Source organism: Ammodytes marinus (genome assembly GCF_949987685.1).
Source record: "Ammodytes marinus genome assembly, chromosome: 5".
Classification (NCBI taxonomy): domain Eukaryota; kingdom Metazoa; phylum Chordata; class Actinopteri; order Uranoscopiformes; family Ammodytidae; genus Ammodytes; species Ammodytes marinus.
Window position 1 is genome coordinate 4,637,379 of NC_137234.1, and position 17,500 is coordinate 4,654,878.

Here is a 17,500-nt window from a genome sequence, read left to right on the forward strand (position 1 = left end):
TTGTCATATTGATAGTTCATTCATTAAAAGATCATGATGATAATGTGTCTTTTTTCCTTTGTCCCGTGCAGAGATTGACGTGTACCTGTTGGAGTTTGGTGGGGGGTCGTTCCCCCTCTCTGCCCTGGGCTCTGGGGTGGGAGGCAGAGGGGGGGTGGGAGGGAGGAAGGCACGCGACGGGGCCAAGCTGAGACGATCCAACACCAGCCCCAGAAAGAAGGGCAACGCTGGGTTAACCTGGAGCAGTGGAGGCTCATTCAGAGAGGGTAAGAGGGTTGGGTTTTATATTTATTTATTTATTTTATTTTATTTTATTTTATTTTATTTTATTTTATTTTATTTTATTTTATTTTATTTTATTTTATTTTATTTTATTTTATTTTATTTTATTTTATTTTATTTTATTTTATTTTATTTTATTTTATTTTATTTTATTTTATTTTATTTTATTTTATTTTATTTTATTTTTACAACAAGCAAACAAACAAAACAGCAACAGACAAGAAATAAGAAAGACAAATGTTTAAAAAAATGTAATCAGATCAAAAGAAGATGGTTAGCTTTTAAACTGTTATTGGAATGGCATTGAGATCTGTTGAGCGCAACAACGATACATTTATTATATATTATATAACAAAAACAGAATTTTAATTAGGATCCCACAAAAACACTTTTAAAAAGGAACAGTGATCTCAAACAAACAGGTTGCGGTGGTCCTAGCTGATGTGTAATGTCCACTGTATCCACAAGAGGGCGCTCTTTAACAGGCTTTACATGTGCTGCATAACTCACTCATTCAGACCATGGTTTATATTTCTCTTTTGATTGCAAGTTGCTTGTAATTTAACTGTAGACTAGTTGATTTTATTTTTAATTTTTTTTAAGATTTTTTTTTTGCATTTTTATGCTTTATTGATAGTGTAGAGACAGAGTTGAAATGGGGCAGAGAGGGGAGTGACATGCAGAGAACGACCGCGGGCTGGAATCGAACCCGGGTCCGCTGCTGGCCGAGGCCCATGGAGGGGACGCCCTACCAACTGAGCTAAAGGCGCCTCCTTTGTTTTTTTTTTAACCTTTATTTCTACACCAATGAGACCGGAGACTGTTTTTCAAGGGAGACCTGTTCACATTTACACGTTACCATTCACACACACACAGAAACTAAGCATTTAAAACCCCATTTTCTTTTTTAGCTCAGTTGGTAGGGCGTCCCCCCCCCCCGGGCCGGGCCCAGCAGCGGACCCGGGTTCGATTCCAGCCCGCGGTCGTTCTCAGCATGTCACTCCCCTCTCTGCCCCATTTCATCTCTGTCTCTACACTATCAATGAAGCATAAAAATGCCAAAAAAATATCTTAAAGAAAGAAAAAAAAGGGTTAGATTTTCATTTGTGTGTTTTACTAACATGTTTGTTCATATGTGAAAAAAAGAAACGACTACAATAAATATAACGCGGACCAAAAAAATAAAGTTTGTTTGTATTTTTGTTATTGCAGGTTCACTGTCCAGCACTGATGTCAGCTTCATCTCCAACGGCAACGTCCAAAGGTTTGTGTTCCGTCAAATTATTATTAATTATTAATTTTTTGCGATTTTTTATTTTTTTTTTATGATTATTATTATGCCGTTCTAGTTGCATTGTTTTTGTTTTGACTTGTATATTTTGTTGTTTTTAAAAGCCTCCTGTGGACAGGTGTTGTAAACTAGCATTTATGCTAATACACTGAAAACATTGCATCTGGTTCGTCCAATGTCATTGTCATGTCCATACACAAATAAAATAAAATCAATCAATCAATTAGTATTGGTCAAATAGTGAAGCACAGTTACTACAGGTGTATTACTTGAAGCAGCCAGCAGAGAGCGCCATCGTCTCACTAATGAAATCAATATCCAATATACGACATAGGACCTCAGAGTTCAATACACCTTCATATTCCCACCGGTGAAATAGGTCTTTAAATAGTTGAGTCAATTTGTCATGATACTACGTTTCTCTGTGTTGGAAGCAAACTGAACTTAACTTCTTTGTGTCTTTGTGTGTGTGTGTGTGTGTGTGTGTGTGTGTGTGTGTGTGTGTGTGTGTGTGTGTGTGTGTGTGTGTGTGTGTGTGTGTGTGTGTGTGTTCACAGGGAGCCTGTCGGTCTGTCCGTGTTCTCAGACGATGAAACAGATTTAATCAAAGAGCTGCAGACCATGTGCTCCAGCAAGTCAGAGCCGGACATCAGCAAGGTGACACAGACAGACAGACAGACAGACAGACAGACAGACAGACAGACAGACAGACAGACAGACTGACTGACTGACTGACTGACTGACTGACTGACTGACTGACTGACTGACTGACTGACTGACTGACTGACTGACTGACTGACTGACTCACTCACTTAAAATACATCAAGTATAGAAAACACATTAGAAAAGTGAAAAAAAAATAAAAATAAAATTGACCCAAATTGACGTCCATATTGTCCCTGCTGTGTGTCTCCTGTGTCTGTCTGTCTGTCTGTGTGTCTCTGTCTGTCTGTCTGTCTGTCTGTGTGTCTCTGTCTGTCTGTCTGTGTGTCTGTCTGTCTGTGTGTCTGTGTGTCTGTCTGTCTGTGTGTGTGTGTGTCTGTCTGTCTGTCTGTCTGTCTGTCTGTCTGTGTGTGTGTGTGTGTGTCTGTCTGTCTGTCTGTCTGTCTGTCTGTCTGTCTGTCTGTCTGTCTGTCTGTCTGTCTGTCTGTCTGTCTGTCTGTCTGTCTGTCTGTCTGTGTGTGTGTGTGTAGATCTCTCGAGCCAAAGACGACCTGATCCTGTTCTCCAGTTCTCCCAGTGAAGCGACGCCGACCCACAATGCCGAGCAGCAAACCGCCAGCCAGCAGCGAACACAGACGGTGAGACAATGGCTGTGCTGTAAAAGCCCTACTAACGTCCTACTCATACTAAAAGCTCTACTAACGTCCTACTCATACTAAAAGCCCTACTAACGTCCTACTCATACTAAAAGCCCTACTAACGTCCTACTCATACTAAAAGCCCTACTAATGTCCTCATACTAAAAGCCCTACTAACGTCCTACTCATACTAAAAGCCCTTCTAACGTCCTATTCATACTAAAAGCCCTACTAACGTTCTCCCTCCTACATACTCAACATGTATATACTACATACTGTCTACTTAACCATCCATTGTGTATGCGAGGTTGGTCGGACCGTTTACTCTGAAGTATACAGAAGCAATAAAGAATAAAAAAAAAAAAAACTTCTGTGTCGTTTGAAAAGACGCAATGCATTGTGGGGCGTTTGAGTAGGAAAAGTATCCTGTCGATTCATACACAAATTCTTCCCGGAAATAAGTACTCATCCGGGCATTTCTCGCCTACACAAACTCGTATACAAAACCACAACATACTCAACTTGACGTCAAAATTAGTATGAGTTGGACGTTAGTAGAGCTTTTAGTATGAGTAGGACGTTAGTAGGGCTTTTAGTATGAGTAGGACGTTAGTAGGGCTTTTAGTATGAGTAGGACGTTAGTAGGGCTTTTAGTATGAGTAGGACGTTAGTAAGGCTTTTAGTATGAGTAGGACGTTAGTAGGGCTTTTAGTATGAGTAGGACGTTAGTAAGGCTTTTAGTATGAGTAGGACATTAGTAGGGCTTTTAGTATGAGTAGGACGTTAGTAAGGCTTTTAGTATGAGTAGGACGTTAGTAGGGCTTTTAGTATGAGTAGGACGTTAGTAGGGCTTTTAGTATGAGTAGGACGTTAGTAAGGCTTTTAGTATGAGTAGGACGTTAGTACTAGGACGTTAGTAGGGCTTTTAGTATGAGTAGGACGTTAGTAGGGCTTTTAGTATGAGTAGGATGTTAGTAGGGCTTTTAGTATGAGTAGGACGTTAGTAGGGCTTTTAGTATGAGTAGGACGTTAGTAGGACGTTAGTAGGGCTTTTAGTATGAGTAGGACATTAGTAGGGCTTTTAGTATGAGTAGGACATTAGTAGGGCTTTTAGTAGGAGTAGGACGTTAGTAGGGCTTTTAGGGCTTTTAGTATGAGTAGGACGTTAGTAGGGCTTTTCCAACACAGCCGATAACAGCAACAAGTAACAGAAAATGGCAGAAATTTTAACAAAGCAAAACTAATGATGAAACGTCTCCAACTCACTAAAACCTTTTACTATCTTTCCTCAGACCTCCGTCCGTCAGGCTTCTGTCCCGTCCAGCGATAGACGTTCCTCTCGCTCCAAGTCCCACCTCCCCGTCCCAAGCAGCAGCAGGGGGGGGGGGCCACAACAGACACACACACGCCCCCCCGCTGTCACCACCGGCAACAACAACAACGCTACAATGACGACGCCTCCTCCGAGCCTCCGCGGCAACCACCATCGATCCACCAATAGCAGCAGCAGAACAAAGCAAGCTCCTCCCCCTAACAACAACTACTATAGCAACAACATCAACCACAGCCAATCAAACGTTGAGGACATCTGGATCCTTCACAGAGACATGCATGGAAGTGAAAACGACAACAGCAAATAAAAAGTTTTTTTTTTTTTTTTTCAACACAAAAATCTAGCCTGGCACCGCCCGCCCAACCTACCTACTTCCGCTCAATTTTCATTTCCCTTCAGTAGTCCGTCTGGGTCCGCGGTATATTCGTGGGTTTTCTCTTTCCAGATTTTTTTACCGGTCCAATCAGCGAACAGAAGAGGGAGTGGCTGAGAACAATGACGTGCACCAAGTTTTCAGTTGAAATCAGAAGCCGGGCGCATGACATACATAAGTCACGACCGAACGTTATGCGATTGGTTGGCAGATCCAGAGTGGCACTGGGCAGATCCAATAGTTTTTAAACTTCAACAGACACCCGTCTTCAAGTGAGTGAACGTTTGTCAATTGAGCGATTCATCCAGACCTTCTGTACAAATGAAATGAAGTACGATGGTCTGGTAAAGGTAAAGGTAAAGGACCAGGCTACCAAAAATCCGGAATTTTCAAAAAGAATCCCTCCCATGATTCCGCTTGTGAAACTGAAAAAAAATCTCCCTCCATCCATTATAATGTAAAAGACTATAAGACACCGTAAACCTACCTGACGAACTGTTGACTTTAAAGTATTTGTACTCGTTATTCGTAACTTGCTAACACTGTAACTACAGTTGTGTACTTGGGGACCATAGTTTTATTCTAATAATAACAGTATTTGAAGTATTTGATCGTTTTAGGGGTTTTTTGGTAAGGATTTCAAAATGGATGGGGGTAACAAAACGATGGTAAGAAAAGTGAATGCAGATGGTTATTTTGACTGTTGCCTTATTCCAGTGTATCCGTCTGTGTTATTATGGGATGTTAGTGAATGAATTTACTGAGTTAAGAATGAGAGATATAAGGATTGTGACTGACTGACTGGTGGAAACTGCCTCAAAACAGTGCTGACAGTATTTATTCTGTGCTGTAGACTTACTTCTGTAGCAGCCAACAATGTAATAACAGCTGAAAATATGGGATTTATTTTAATTTTTTATTGTAATAAAAAGATAATTTTGTAATTTGAAAAATAACGTTAAAACATTTCTGAACCGATAGCGTAATACAGGGGCTCGTCCCGAGTCTAGAAAGTTTGCAAAATGGTTGATTTTTAAATCTTTAGTTTTTGAAGGTTTGAAATCTGCTTGACATCTGAACACAATACCGGTGGAAAATGATGAAAAATGTTCTCCATATTGACTAGACTGAGTTTGGGATTTTCAATGGAAATCTGTTGAAACAAAATTTATTTATTCCCCCCCCCCCCCCTCCCCAATACCTTCATGCTGACTCGACCATAATATTGAAAATTTAAAAAAAAAGGAAAGAAAGTGGGCTCTGGAAACACACACACGTTGATTGATAGGGTGGAATTCATTTATTTTTAACAATTCTTTAAATTTTTTTTTATTAATATGTTTTTGGTTCCGAGTGGCAACTACTTCATTTTAGTTTTTTTTATAACATTGAAAATAGAAAAATTATTCAAATTTTTTTTTTTTTAAATTACCGTAATATGTTTTTGGTTCAGTTTTTTGTTTTCATTATTGGCTAAAAACTGCTACATTTTTGTCTTATATTACAAAAAAATTATGACATTATATCGGCCGTTATTACATTATTGTCTGCTACAACTCCTACTGGTATAAGGCGATTGTTGTAGAGTAACTGAAGGTACTTTTACAGGTGAAACCTTTTTAAGTGAAAAAAGTGTTTTTTTGGATCAAAGAAAGAATTAAGCAGGTTTTTATTTTATTTTCCTTTTTTTTTTTTTTTTTTTTGCTATTAAGTATTTTGAGATATTTCAAGTGTTCTATCTTTAAAATAGTTGCAAGGTTGGTTTAAATACTGTTGAAATGAATCAGGGTTTTACCAAATATATTTGTAAATAAGAATTATTAGTACGTTTAAAATGCTCTATTTAGAATTGGTGTATGTGGTATGATGACGCTTGTACAGTGACGGAAAAAAACCTTAAAGCGAAAAACTGCTGAATAAAAAAAAATAAGAACTTGTATATAGTGTTTGTAAAATTGCGTTTTTTTTTTTTTTTTTTTTTGTTCTTAAGACTTCACTTGTTTCAAAGTGGAGTGGCTGTGGCAATAAGTAATAGAAACTGTATACACACAGGATGTCCTCAAATCAACTGTAAGCCATAATAAATATTTTAAATGCCCATCAAATACCCTCCGAGTCATGGTCAATTTTAGCTGAGTCCAAAAGTGTAATTTTTTTAATTTAAAAAAAAAGAAAATTCCATTATCACTGTGTTCTTAGTTTGTTTTTACGTTCAAAAGGACAAGTTCTATTTCATTTGAAGCAGACATTGTTTATATATAAATATATTTAAATCCATCTATACATATGTACAGGAGAGAGTTCAGTCGACGTATGATTTTTCGATCTGTACGATAGCTGTTCGAGGTTTAAAAAAATTATTGTCTTTCAAGCACAAACATTAAAATGGCACTGTTACAAAAAGTTATTTCACTCTTGATTTTTTAAATGTTTTATTAAAGGCCCTGGCAACCCAAATCCACTAAACCCTTGTAACTATGTTATTTGGGGGGTAAACTGAATGCTCATATGTATATGAAAGGTTTTAGGAATAGCTCTCAACCCCCCCCCCCCCCGCAAACATACTGTCATGTCAGTTGGTCGACCATTTGAAAAATCCTGATTCGAATGTTGCTTTAGATCTCTATCTTCAGTCGTCACACGTTCTAAAAAACAAACCTGTACAGTCTCTAGCAACCGGAAAAACCTAAAGAGGATTTTTCATAATCATGTGCACAAGTTTTTGATCTTTTGTAGTATCTTATTTAGTCTAGTTCATGAATCCAACTTTATCGTATGATCAATTTGATGCTCACTGTTTTTTTTTATTTCTCATGGCCCTCGCTTGTGTTTAAAGGTACCACTCAGTGTGTGTGTGTGTGTGTGTGTGTGTGTGTGTGTGTGTGTGTGTGTGTGTGTGTGTGTTAATATACCCACCAAAGGATTTGATTCTCGGATGAAAAGAATTCTATTTTGAGAGGTGAGCTTTTCCGAGAATGAGCGTCAGGAAACTTACTCCACTTATTAACATCAGGCCATTTTTGTTTTTGGGCCATCTGCATTGAATTCCATCCATTTTCTGTAGGGTTAGGGTTGGGCTAGGGTTGCTATCTCCCACAAGGAAAGTCTGACGCTCATGAAACTTACTCCACGTATTAACATCAGTCAGGCAAATATACCCTCCAAAGGGTTTGATTCTCGGATGAAGAGAAATACATTTTGAGATGTTTTTTTTTGACAAAGTGATATTGACAACAAGCCTTCTTCAGAATCGCTAAATCCACCTTTAATTAGGTTTAAAAATGTTCCTACAATTCCCATAATGCAACAGTTCCACCAGCCATGAGTGTTACCTGTACTGTACACAAACAACAGGCAAAAACAACACAGAATTTGCCTATGAGATAACTGACACACATCGACTTTTAACAAAAAAACGACACTAACACACAGACATTCTCAAAATCTTAAGTTTTACTGTAAATATAGGTGATTGAAACAAATACATTTATACAGTTTTTCGGGACATTCGTGACCGCGTCCCTTTTTTCCTATGAGTAAGAAACATCTTCGTTCTTAATTTACTTAGTAAAAAAAAAAAAAGAAAAATCAGTCATCACAGTTTACACAACATATCAAGGCATTGTGTCCATTGGTACCTTCACTTTATAAAACTATTATTCAATACGAAAAGGAGCAACACACTCTTCCCTCAACCAAATTAAATTAAAACGACGTTAAAGAAGGATAGTCTAAACGGTTTCCAGTTTCCGAGCAAAGTACAGAGCAGATATGACTGGGAAAAATGATAAGTTTAATGTTTATTGCTTTGCGTTTTTACAGCAGAGGCTCTGAAAAAATATACTTTACAGGGGCGTCTAAAAAGATTTGAATATCATGGAAAAGTCCATTCAAAAGTAAAACTTACATATATTCTAGATTCATTACACAAAGTGAAATATGTCAAGCCTTCCTTTTGATTTAAGTTTGATGATTATGGCTCATGAAATAAAAAAATCCAGTATCTCAAAATATTATAATATTACATAAAACCATCAAAAAAAGGAATTATAATACAGAAATGTCGCCCTTCTGAAAAGTATGTTTATTCTAGATTAATTTCACTTTATGTAAGGAGTCTAGAATATATGAAAAATGTAACCTTTTAAATTAAATTACGAGAAAAAAAAGAACTCTTCATTGATATTCAATTTTTTTTTAGAAGCGCCTGAATTTAAAATAGAAAATTTGAATTAGAATTTTTTCTCATTATTTTATGATGAATTACTGGCTCCTTTCTGTAACTCATCAGACAACGTAGGCAGAAAACCGAAAGCCGAAAATCTACATCTGTTATTAAAATCATAATTCTACATTTCATTCAATGGAGGAATTGAAAAAACAAACAAAACAAACTGTACATGGTTGATTAGTTTGACTGTTTCCTTGCTGGTGAAGCTGGTGAGTACCTCAGTGTCTCTAAAGTGCATTTAGATAGAAAAATAAGGCAGATCTGAGTCATCACTCTGTGTGTCTGTGTGTGTGTGTGTGTGTGTGTGTGTGTGTGTGTGTGTGTGTGTGTGTGTGTGTGTGTGTGTGTGTGTGTGTGTGTGTGTGTTTGTCTGTCTGTCCCCATCAAAGCCTGGTATCATGCACGTCGTCCTCGGCCTCCTCCGGTAGTGATGAGATCTTAACAGCCTGTGTGTCTGTCTGTCTGTCTGTCTGTCTGTCTGTCTGTCTGTCTGTCTGTCTGTCTGTCTGTCTGTCCCATTATAAGCTTGTCTGTCTGTCTGTCTGTCTGTCCCATTATAAGCCTGTCTGTCTGTCTGTCTGTCTGTCCCATTATAAGCCTGTCTGTCTGTCTGTCTGTCCCATTATAAGCTTGTCTGTCTGTCTGTCTGTCTGTCTGTCTGTCTGCCTGTCTGTCTGTCTGTCTGTCTGTCTGTCTGTCTGTCTGTCTGTCTGTCTGTCCCATTATAAGCCTGTCTGTCTGTCTGTCTGTCTGTCTGTCTGTCTGTCTGTCTGTCTGTCTGTCTGTCTGTCTGTCTGTCTGTCTGTCTGTCTGTCCCATTATAAGCCTGTCTGTCTGTCTGTCTGTCTGTCTGTCTGTCTGTCTGTCTGTCTGTCTGTCCCATTATAAGCCTGTCTGTCTGTCTGTCTGTCTGTCTGTCTGTCTGTCTGTCTGTCTGGCTGTCCCATTATAAGCTTGTCTGTCTGTCCCATTATAAGTGTGTCTGTGTGCTTTTTAAAGCCTGGTATCATGCACGTCATCCTCTGCCTCCTCCGGTAGAGATGAGATCTTGACGGGCTGGGTTGCGTTGGGTCTCTTGCTGGAGTTGAGGCGGTGCAGCTGGGGGAAGAGACGCGATCTCTCCGCCGGGCTCATGGCCTGCTTCAGGTGGCTCGTCTCATTCAGCAGCTTCTGGATTGTATCGTAGTTCTTTACGGAGCTGCCCTCGATCATCTGGGGGGGGAGAGAGGGGGTGGGAAGAGAGAGGGGGTGGGGGGAGAGGGAGAGGGAGGGAAGGAGGGGGTGGGAAGAGAGGGAGGGAGAGGGGGGGTGGGAGGGAGAGAGAGAGAGAGGGAGAGGAGAGAGAGGGAGGAAGAGAGGGAGAAAGAGAGAGAGAGAGAGAGAGAGAGAGGGAGGTAGTGTATTTATGTGTAAAGTGAAAAAAACTTAAAAGTACATACAAACTGACATTAGATTGTCCTGGATAGACTAGATAAAACATACTGTATCCTCTACATGGACACATCAGAGGAGAGAGGGGGAGGTAGTGTGCTTATGTGTGTTTAGTTTTTTTTCATTTCACAAAATATTTTATTGATGTTTTGGCTCCTTTTTTTTACACACAAACAAACATCATGACAAGGACACATACCCCTATCTGGAGAAGGCCTGGGCCAAGAGAACAAAAAACACTTATAAATGAGATCTTTATGTTTGCTTTTCTTTTCTTTTCTTTTGTTTGCGTCTGTTTCCTTGTTGTCCTACTGTGAAATGTGATCACCATTTACAGGAAGTGAATGTTATCATTTGAATTTGATACAGTTGTTGGTGTCTTATAATCCCGAAGGGGATGGGTCCTTGTTTGGACATGACACAATAATAAAAAATCATTCATTCATTCATTCATACCAAAAAAATTAAAATTAAAAATTAAAATCAAAGCAACATAAAAAAAATTGTAATAATAATAGAGATTGAAATTGAAAACTCAAACAAATTACACTACACACCTTTTCAGTTTAACAGTGAGAATGATTACTTTAAAACATCTAGAAAAAGTCACTAATGTCCTTAAAAAATTCACTTTGTAGATAATTTTTTTCGCACTTTTTTTTATCACTTTCCATTAGGTCAAGTTACGCTATAGTGCTGTGCTGAAAATGAAAGTGTTGATAAAACTCTGTCTTTGCAAAAATTGTGACTTTAAACCTGCAGTGTGTAGAATTTTGGGTTTTATTTCCTAGCAGATTTTGTAGAAAGTAATTATAATATCCATAAGTACATTTAATTTAGTGCATAATAGCTGAATTTTTTTTTTAGAATTATAATTTTTTTCCTTTTGAAAGGGTCTCATATATGTCCATATTTCTCCATACTTTGGACCAAGGCCTAGTGCCGCCATCTTGAAAGTGTCATAGTTGGAATGTCATCAGGTGCATTGTTTAAAATTTAGAATTGTTCTTGTCCTTGAAGGCCACTGTAGCTTCTGTTATTATTCTAAAGGGTTGGGGTTACCCAGGGAGCGTTGCATTCTAGAACTTTGTAGAACTTTCTTGATGATGTCATATTACACACTGCATCTTTAACAGTGACTTAATACCAACAGAAAAAAGTACCCACACAATGTATATTGAGTCTGAAATAAATTACTCGTATTAAATTAAATAAATAATAATTATAATTCTTACCATGAACGACTGACACTCGAGCAGCGCCTCCACTCTGTGCTCTGACAGGATGACGGTGCAATCTGAGAACGCCTGTTTCAACGTCTTCCTCAGGACCTGTAACGTTCTGCTCACACACACAGACACACACACACACACACACACACACACACACACACACACACACACACACACACACATCATCATTGTTATCAAACGCCTGGTTTAACTGCCAACACATTCGCTAAGTTCCTGTTGACATAAAATAAATTGCAGTTTGGTCATTTTAGGCTTCATTTGATACACACAAACACACACAAACACACACACACACACACACACACACACACACACACACTCCCATATACAGCGGGTCAGATTTACTGGAAGTCGTCTAGATTGTCCCCATATGCAGTGTTCTGGGTGACTTGCGCTGTTATGTGACCTCACCGCATAGGTTGAGTGGGTGACACAAACAAACAGTAGAAATGCACAGAAAAGCCCTTGATCACTCTCAGGTATCAGCTGGGTTTTTAAGCATGTACTTTTTTTTCTTTTGTGGCATTTTCAAGCTTTATTGGACAGTACAGAGGTGAAATGGGGAGACAGAGAGAGAGAGAGAGAGAGGGGGGATGACCTGCAGTAAAGGTCCACGGGTCAGATTTGAACCCGTGACCACCGCAAACGAAGGCCGGAGCCAATATGGTACGCGCTCTATCCACTACGCCACAGGAGCGCCCCGAGCACGTAACTTTCTTATACGTCACAACACAACAATTCTAAGTTTTTTACTGGATCTTGTCGATTTTTGGGCAAATATTCAAAATTTCTTGTTGCATCTCTTTGCACAATACTCTTTTTGCTCTGTTTTAAATCTTAAAAAATGCACTCAATAAAAAACACACCGAAACACACCGAAACACACACCCACACACTCACACACACACCCTCACACACTCACACACACACCCACAGACACACACACACACCCCCACACACACACATACACGCACACACACTTATCCCCCCACACACACACACACACCCCCTCCTTACATTGGGTCCAGGTAAGAGGAGGGTTCATCCAGCAGTAGTATTCGGGCCTTGCTGAGTATGGACCGGGCCAGACACAGCAGCTGCTTGTGGCCGTTGCTCAACACGTTCCCTCTGTCCTCCAGCTGGAAGTCTAGCTTATCAGGGAACTGCTCGATCACCGACTTCAGACCAACCTGGGGAGAGAGAGAGAGAGAGAGAGAGAGAGAGAGAGAGAGAGAGAGAGAGAGAGAGAGAGAGAGAGAGAGAGAGAGAGAGAGAAAAGTTTACAATTCATTCCACTGATTGAGTTTTTTCCATCTCAAATCAAGTCAATTTCAAATCACATAGCATAGTTTTGTCAGAAATAATAAGCATTATTTATAGAGTCTAGACCCTCAATTAAAAATATTTATAATCTGAGGAATGTCCTATAAGGTACGTGTTGTAGCACAAAAAGAAATAAAGAAAAAAAACAATACGATAAATCAAAATAATTTTATGATAAATAAATAAAAATTATTAAAGAATTTCCTTCACGATAAATATACTTTAGTTATATCTTATCTTATGTCAATGTAACATCTCTTTAGGCATGAATAGAGTTGTATCTTATCTCAAGCTTCATGGTCTAACTTTTTTTTCTACAATATATTTATTGCAGTACACACAAACAAACAAACAAACACCTGCACCATCACAAAATACAAAACATCAAATAATAGAAACAAAATCAAAACAGAAATTAAAATAAATAATTAAATACCCCCCCCCCCCCCAAAAAAAGCAAATCTATCCCATGTTCCCACCCACCAAGAAATGTATGTAAGATATCGAAAAATTCCCCCGCTGGCCCTTAGCTTCATGGTCTAACTTGACAGTAATGACGCCACCGGTATGACTGTGTGTGAATGAATGGAACCTGGAACCCTGCAAAGCGCTTTGAGTGCCTAGAAAAGCGCTATATATATAAATCCAATCCATCGTTGTTATTATTAAGCCCCTCACCTCCTCTGCGACCCTCCACAGCTCCTCGTCACTATGGCGACCGTGTGGATCCAGGTTCATGCGGAACGTTCCCGTCAGAATGAAAACTTTCTGTTCAAAACAAAACAGAGAAAATATGAAAATAAAAGTCAAGGATTCATTTGGTTACTTCAGATCAAAAACTAAAAAGTTTCTTCAAGTTTTATAGTATTTATAAAAAAAAAATCAATCAGATTTTTGTTAAAGGTGCAGTGTGTAATATGACATCATCAAGTAAGTTCTAGAAAGTTCTAGAATGCAACGCTCCCTGGGTAACCCCACCCCTTTTGAATAATAACATAAGCTACAGTGGCCTTCAAGGACAAGAACAATTCTACATTTTAAACAATGCACCTGATGACATTCCAACTATGACACTTCCAAAATGGCAGTGACAAGGCCTTGGTCCAAAGTATGGAGAAATATGGACATATATGAGACCCTTTCTAAGGAAAAAAATAATAATTCTAAAAAAAAAATTCAGCTATTATGCACTAAATTAAACGTACTTATGGATATTATAATTATTTTCTACAAAGTTGGTTTCTTCAGAAGCCACTCTCCAAAGGTGCACTCTGAACAATTGCTCTTTTTCCATCCGTCTTGCTGCACTCTCGTTTTGCTACACTACAACTGACAGCAGCTACATTTAAAACTATCGTGCGTGAACTTCTGTTGCCCCCATGAGGAGTTCTGAGGAATAACAGCAACACATCAACATGAGGTTAAGCCATAATTGATGGCGCATGGATTTTATACCTTCTGCTGTACGTCCAGGTTTTTTCTTAGCAGTAGAATCAACAACTGAAACATTTCTTGGGATTTTTTTGAGTGTGTGTGCCAGTGTCGGTGGTTGACACACATGAAAAGATACGCACTATAGCTTTAAAAGCATTGGAACGTGTTTCCCTACGTAGATCTTTTCAGCAGTATTTTAATTGTTACCATCACTGTATGCCCATGTGTCATGTATGCCGTGTGTTATTTCAAAAGCAGCTCAGTATTCATAAGCCCCTTTTACACAGCCAGTGAAAGCCGGGAATATGCCGGCCTTTCGGCCCTCCCCCCAGCTGTGTAAATGCGACAGTTGCGGAACGAGGGAAGAAAGGTGCGAGTGATCGTTCCGGGAATTTTACTACCTCGGGGGGTAGTAAGATTCCCGACACGATCAGTTCCGCCTCTCTGTTTAAATGCTCCAGCTTGTTGTTGCGGAACAGGGGGGCGTTTGACGTTCCATAGTCTACGTTCTAAACATGCGACCATGTTAGCAGTTGAAGGACGTGTGTTTAACATTAACCACAGCGGCCTGATGTCCCGTAAAAATCACCAAATAAAAGGAACGGTGTATAATCTATCTGATCATAAGGTCCGTTGCTCAATCCAAACCCCCGCGCTTCATTTTGCAGAGTGTATGAGTCTATGAGAAGTTGTACAATGGAAAGCTAGGCTAGGCTAAGTAAGGGATAAAGTATAGCGAACGGGTCACTTGCTAGAAATAAAGACCGACAAGCTGAAGCAGGAGCCCGACGCGCAGCGGAGGGCTCTTGTTCAGTTTGAAGGTCGACCTAGTAACGGGGGAATAGTCTGCTCGCCCCGCTAGACTGTCTGCTTCAGCTGACTGAAGGCTCCGGCTCAGCTGTTAGCCACAAAGCTACTGTTTTGCTAACACATTCCGCCGCCACTATTATTATCCAAAGTCTGAGCGTATATCCACACTTTATTTCTGTCTACAGTAACGTGACTTCACACACTGTGTGTATGTCTGATTGGCAGATCGCTGCCCTCACAAAGAGACTCGCTCACAACCAACCTGTCACACACACACACACACACACACACACACACACACACACACACACACACACACACACACACACACACACACACACACACACACACACACACACACACACACACACACACACACACACACACACACACACAGAGGTGAAGCGGTCGGATTGATTTAGTCAGTTTGGTTAACTGTCCCAGTGATGTTGGACTCAGCGCGTAGCGAGATCAACTGGCACATCGTGGGGACAGTAAAATACGGCCCTCTTACTGCAAGCTCCAGCACTTCTGCTCTCAATTCACCGGCCATTGTTGTTGTTGTAAAGCAGCTGACCGGCGCGGCGCTAAATGTTTACGTCACACCTGACGCTGTTTACAAGTACCTCTTTCGTTCCGGAGGCTGTGTAAAAGGGGCTACTGATGCGCCAGCAGGCCGGCGTTGCTTGGTTCTGTGTAAATAACACAGAAGCAAGCAAAGCCGGCATATTGGAGTGATGTTGTTCCGTCAATATGCCGCAATCTCTGTGTAAAAGGGGCTATAGACTGTACACGAAAATATATAGCCATAGGTATAGCCTCTCTGCGACAACAGTCTGTTTATGGCCTCAACACAACTCTCTGAAAGACCCCCCCGTCCCCCCCGTCCCCCCGTCCCCCCGTCCGCCCTCTGTGCCCAGAAAAGAGGAAAAAGCATAATAGGTGCTTTTTAACGTGCGTACCTGTGGCACGACCCCGAAGGCCTTCCTCCAGGTGTGCAGGGGCACAGAGCTCCAGGAGACCCCGTCTATGGAGATGTCTCCGTCTGTGTCGGCCAGACGCAGCAGAGCAGAGAGCAGCGTGCTCTTACCCGAGCCCGTCCTGCCCAGGAGACCCATCTACAGACAGACAGACAGACAGACAGACAGACAGACAGACAGACAGACAGACAGACAGACAGACAGACAGACAGACAGACAGACACACACAGACACAGACACACACACACACACAAGAGAATAAAATTGTTATTTGCAACGCACCTAGGGTTGTATGTATAGTATTTGTATTTTCGGTTGTTTCAACTGCAGGGTCGGTGGTTCGATCCCCCGTCTCCCCGCCACATGTCCAAGTGTCCCTGGGCAAAGAGACACTGAACCCTAAATGTCTCCTGATAGTTAGCTTGCACCCTGCGTGGTAGCTGCTGCTGCTATCGGTGTATGAATGTGTGCTCCAGTTGCTTTGGATAAAAGCGTCTGCTAAACGACATGTAATGTAATGGTTCATGATGGTGAGACTCATATTACACATATAACAACAATATGTTCCATGAAAATATGATAATCGCTTTAGACTTCAAACAAACAGTACGCATATGTCACCTGCTTATAACCTTTAAAGGTGCAGTGTGTAATATGACATCATCAAGAAAGTTCTACAAAGTTCTAGAATGCAACACTCCCTGGGTAACCCCAACCCTTTTGAATAATAACAGAAGCTACAGTGGCCTTCAAGGACAAGAACAATTCTAAATTTTAAACAATGCACCTGATGACATTCCAACTATGACACTTTCAAGATGGCGGCACTAGGCCTTGGTCCAAGATATGCAGAGATATGGACATATATGAGACCCTTTCTAAGGGAAAAAAAATAATTCCAAAAAAAATGCACTAAATTAAATGTACTTATGGATATTATAATTACTTTCTACAAAATCTGCTAGGAAATAAAACCCAAAATTCTACACACTGCAGGTTTAACATGCATAAATTACAATGTACTTACGCTGTGCCCTCCGTCCACAGAGAATGAGATATCGCTGAGCACAGAGCGGCCGGCGGAGGTGTATTTGACGGTCAGCCCCTTGACGTCCATGTGCCCGCGGTTGGGCCAGATGTCCTGGGCATGAGGGTTATCTATGATCAGGTCGGTACCGCCTTTACCTCCACCTGAAGGTTTACATGGACAGACAGACAGACAGACAGACAGACACACACACACACACACACACACATACACATACATACACACACGGACACACACACACACACAATGAGATGTTTATTTACTTTTTACCTTGTCTGTGTTCGTATGTAGGGGCGGCAGTGGCGAAGTGGGCAGGGAGGTCGCCTCTGGTGTGCAGGGTCGGTGGTTCGATCCCCCGCCTACCCGCCACATGTCGAAGTGTCCTTGGGCAAGACATTGAACCCCGAATT

General features: G+C 40.4%; 2 protein-coding genes across 2 annotated transcripts in view; one reads left to right on the top strand and one right to left on the bottom strand.

Annotated features, from left to right (window-relative positions):
* The window catches only part of cttnbp2 (cortactin binding protein 2), a gene marked incomplete at its 3' end in the record, with an annotated part of 106,565 nt that extends 102,051 nt beyond the window's left edge, over positions 1-4,514 (top strand). Inside the window, exons 21-25 of the mRNA XM_080028505.1 lie at positions 72-266; positions 1,495-1,546; positions 2,131-2,230; positions 2,767-2,874; positions 4,167-4,514. Of these exons, the coding sequence (XP_079884631.1) occupies positions 72-266; positions 1,495-1,546; positions 2,131-2,230; positions 2,767-2,874; positions 4,167-4,514 (803 nt within the window). The remainder of the gene's footprint in view (positions 1-71; positions 267-1,494; positions 1,547-2,130; positions 2,231-2,766; positions 2,875-4,166) is intronic.
* A 5,290-nt stretch (positions 4,515-9,804) lies between these two features.
* Positions 9,805-17,500, bottom strand: part of cftr (CF transmembrane conductance regulator) — a gene marked incomplete at its 3' end in the record, with an annotated part of 65,337 nt that continues 57,641 nt past the window's right edge. Inside the window, exons 26-31 of the mRNA XM_080027263.1 lie at positions 17,070-17,233; positions 16,025-16,180; positions 13,497-13,586; positions 12,513-12,685; positions 11,478-11,583; positions 9,805-10,023 (exon numbers count right to left, since the gene is read on the bottom strand). Of these exons, the coding sequence (XP_079883389.1) occupies positions 9,805-10,023; positions 11,478-11,583; positions 12,513-12,685; positions 13,497-13,586; positions 16,025-16,180; positions 17,070-17,233 (908 nt within the window). The remainder of the gene's footprint in view (positions 10,024-11,477; positions 11,584-12,512; positions 12,686-13,496; positions 13,587-16,024; positions 16,181-17,069; positions 17,234-17,500) is intronic.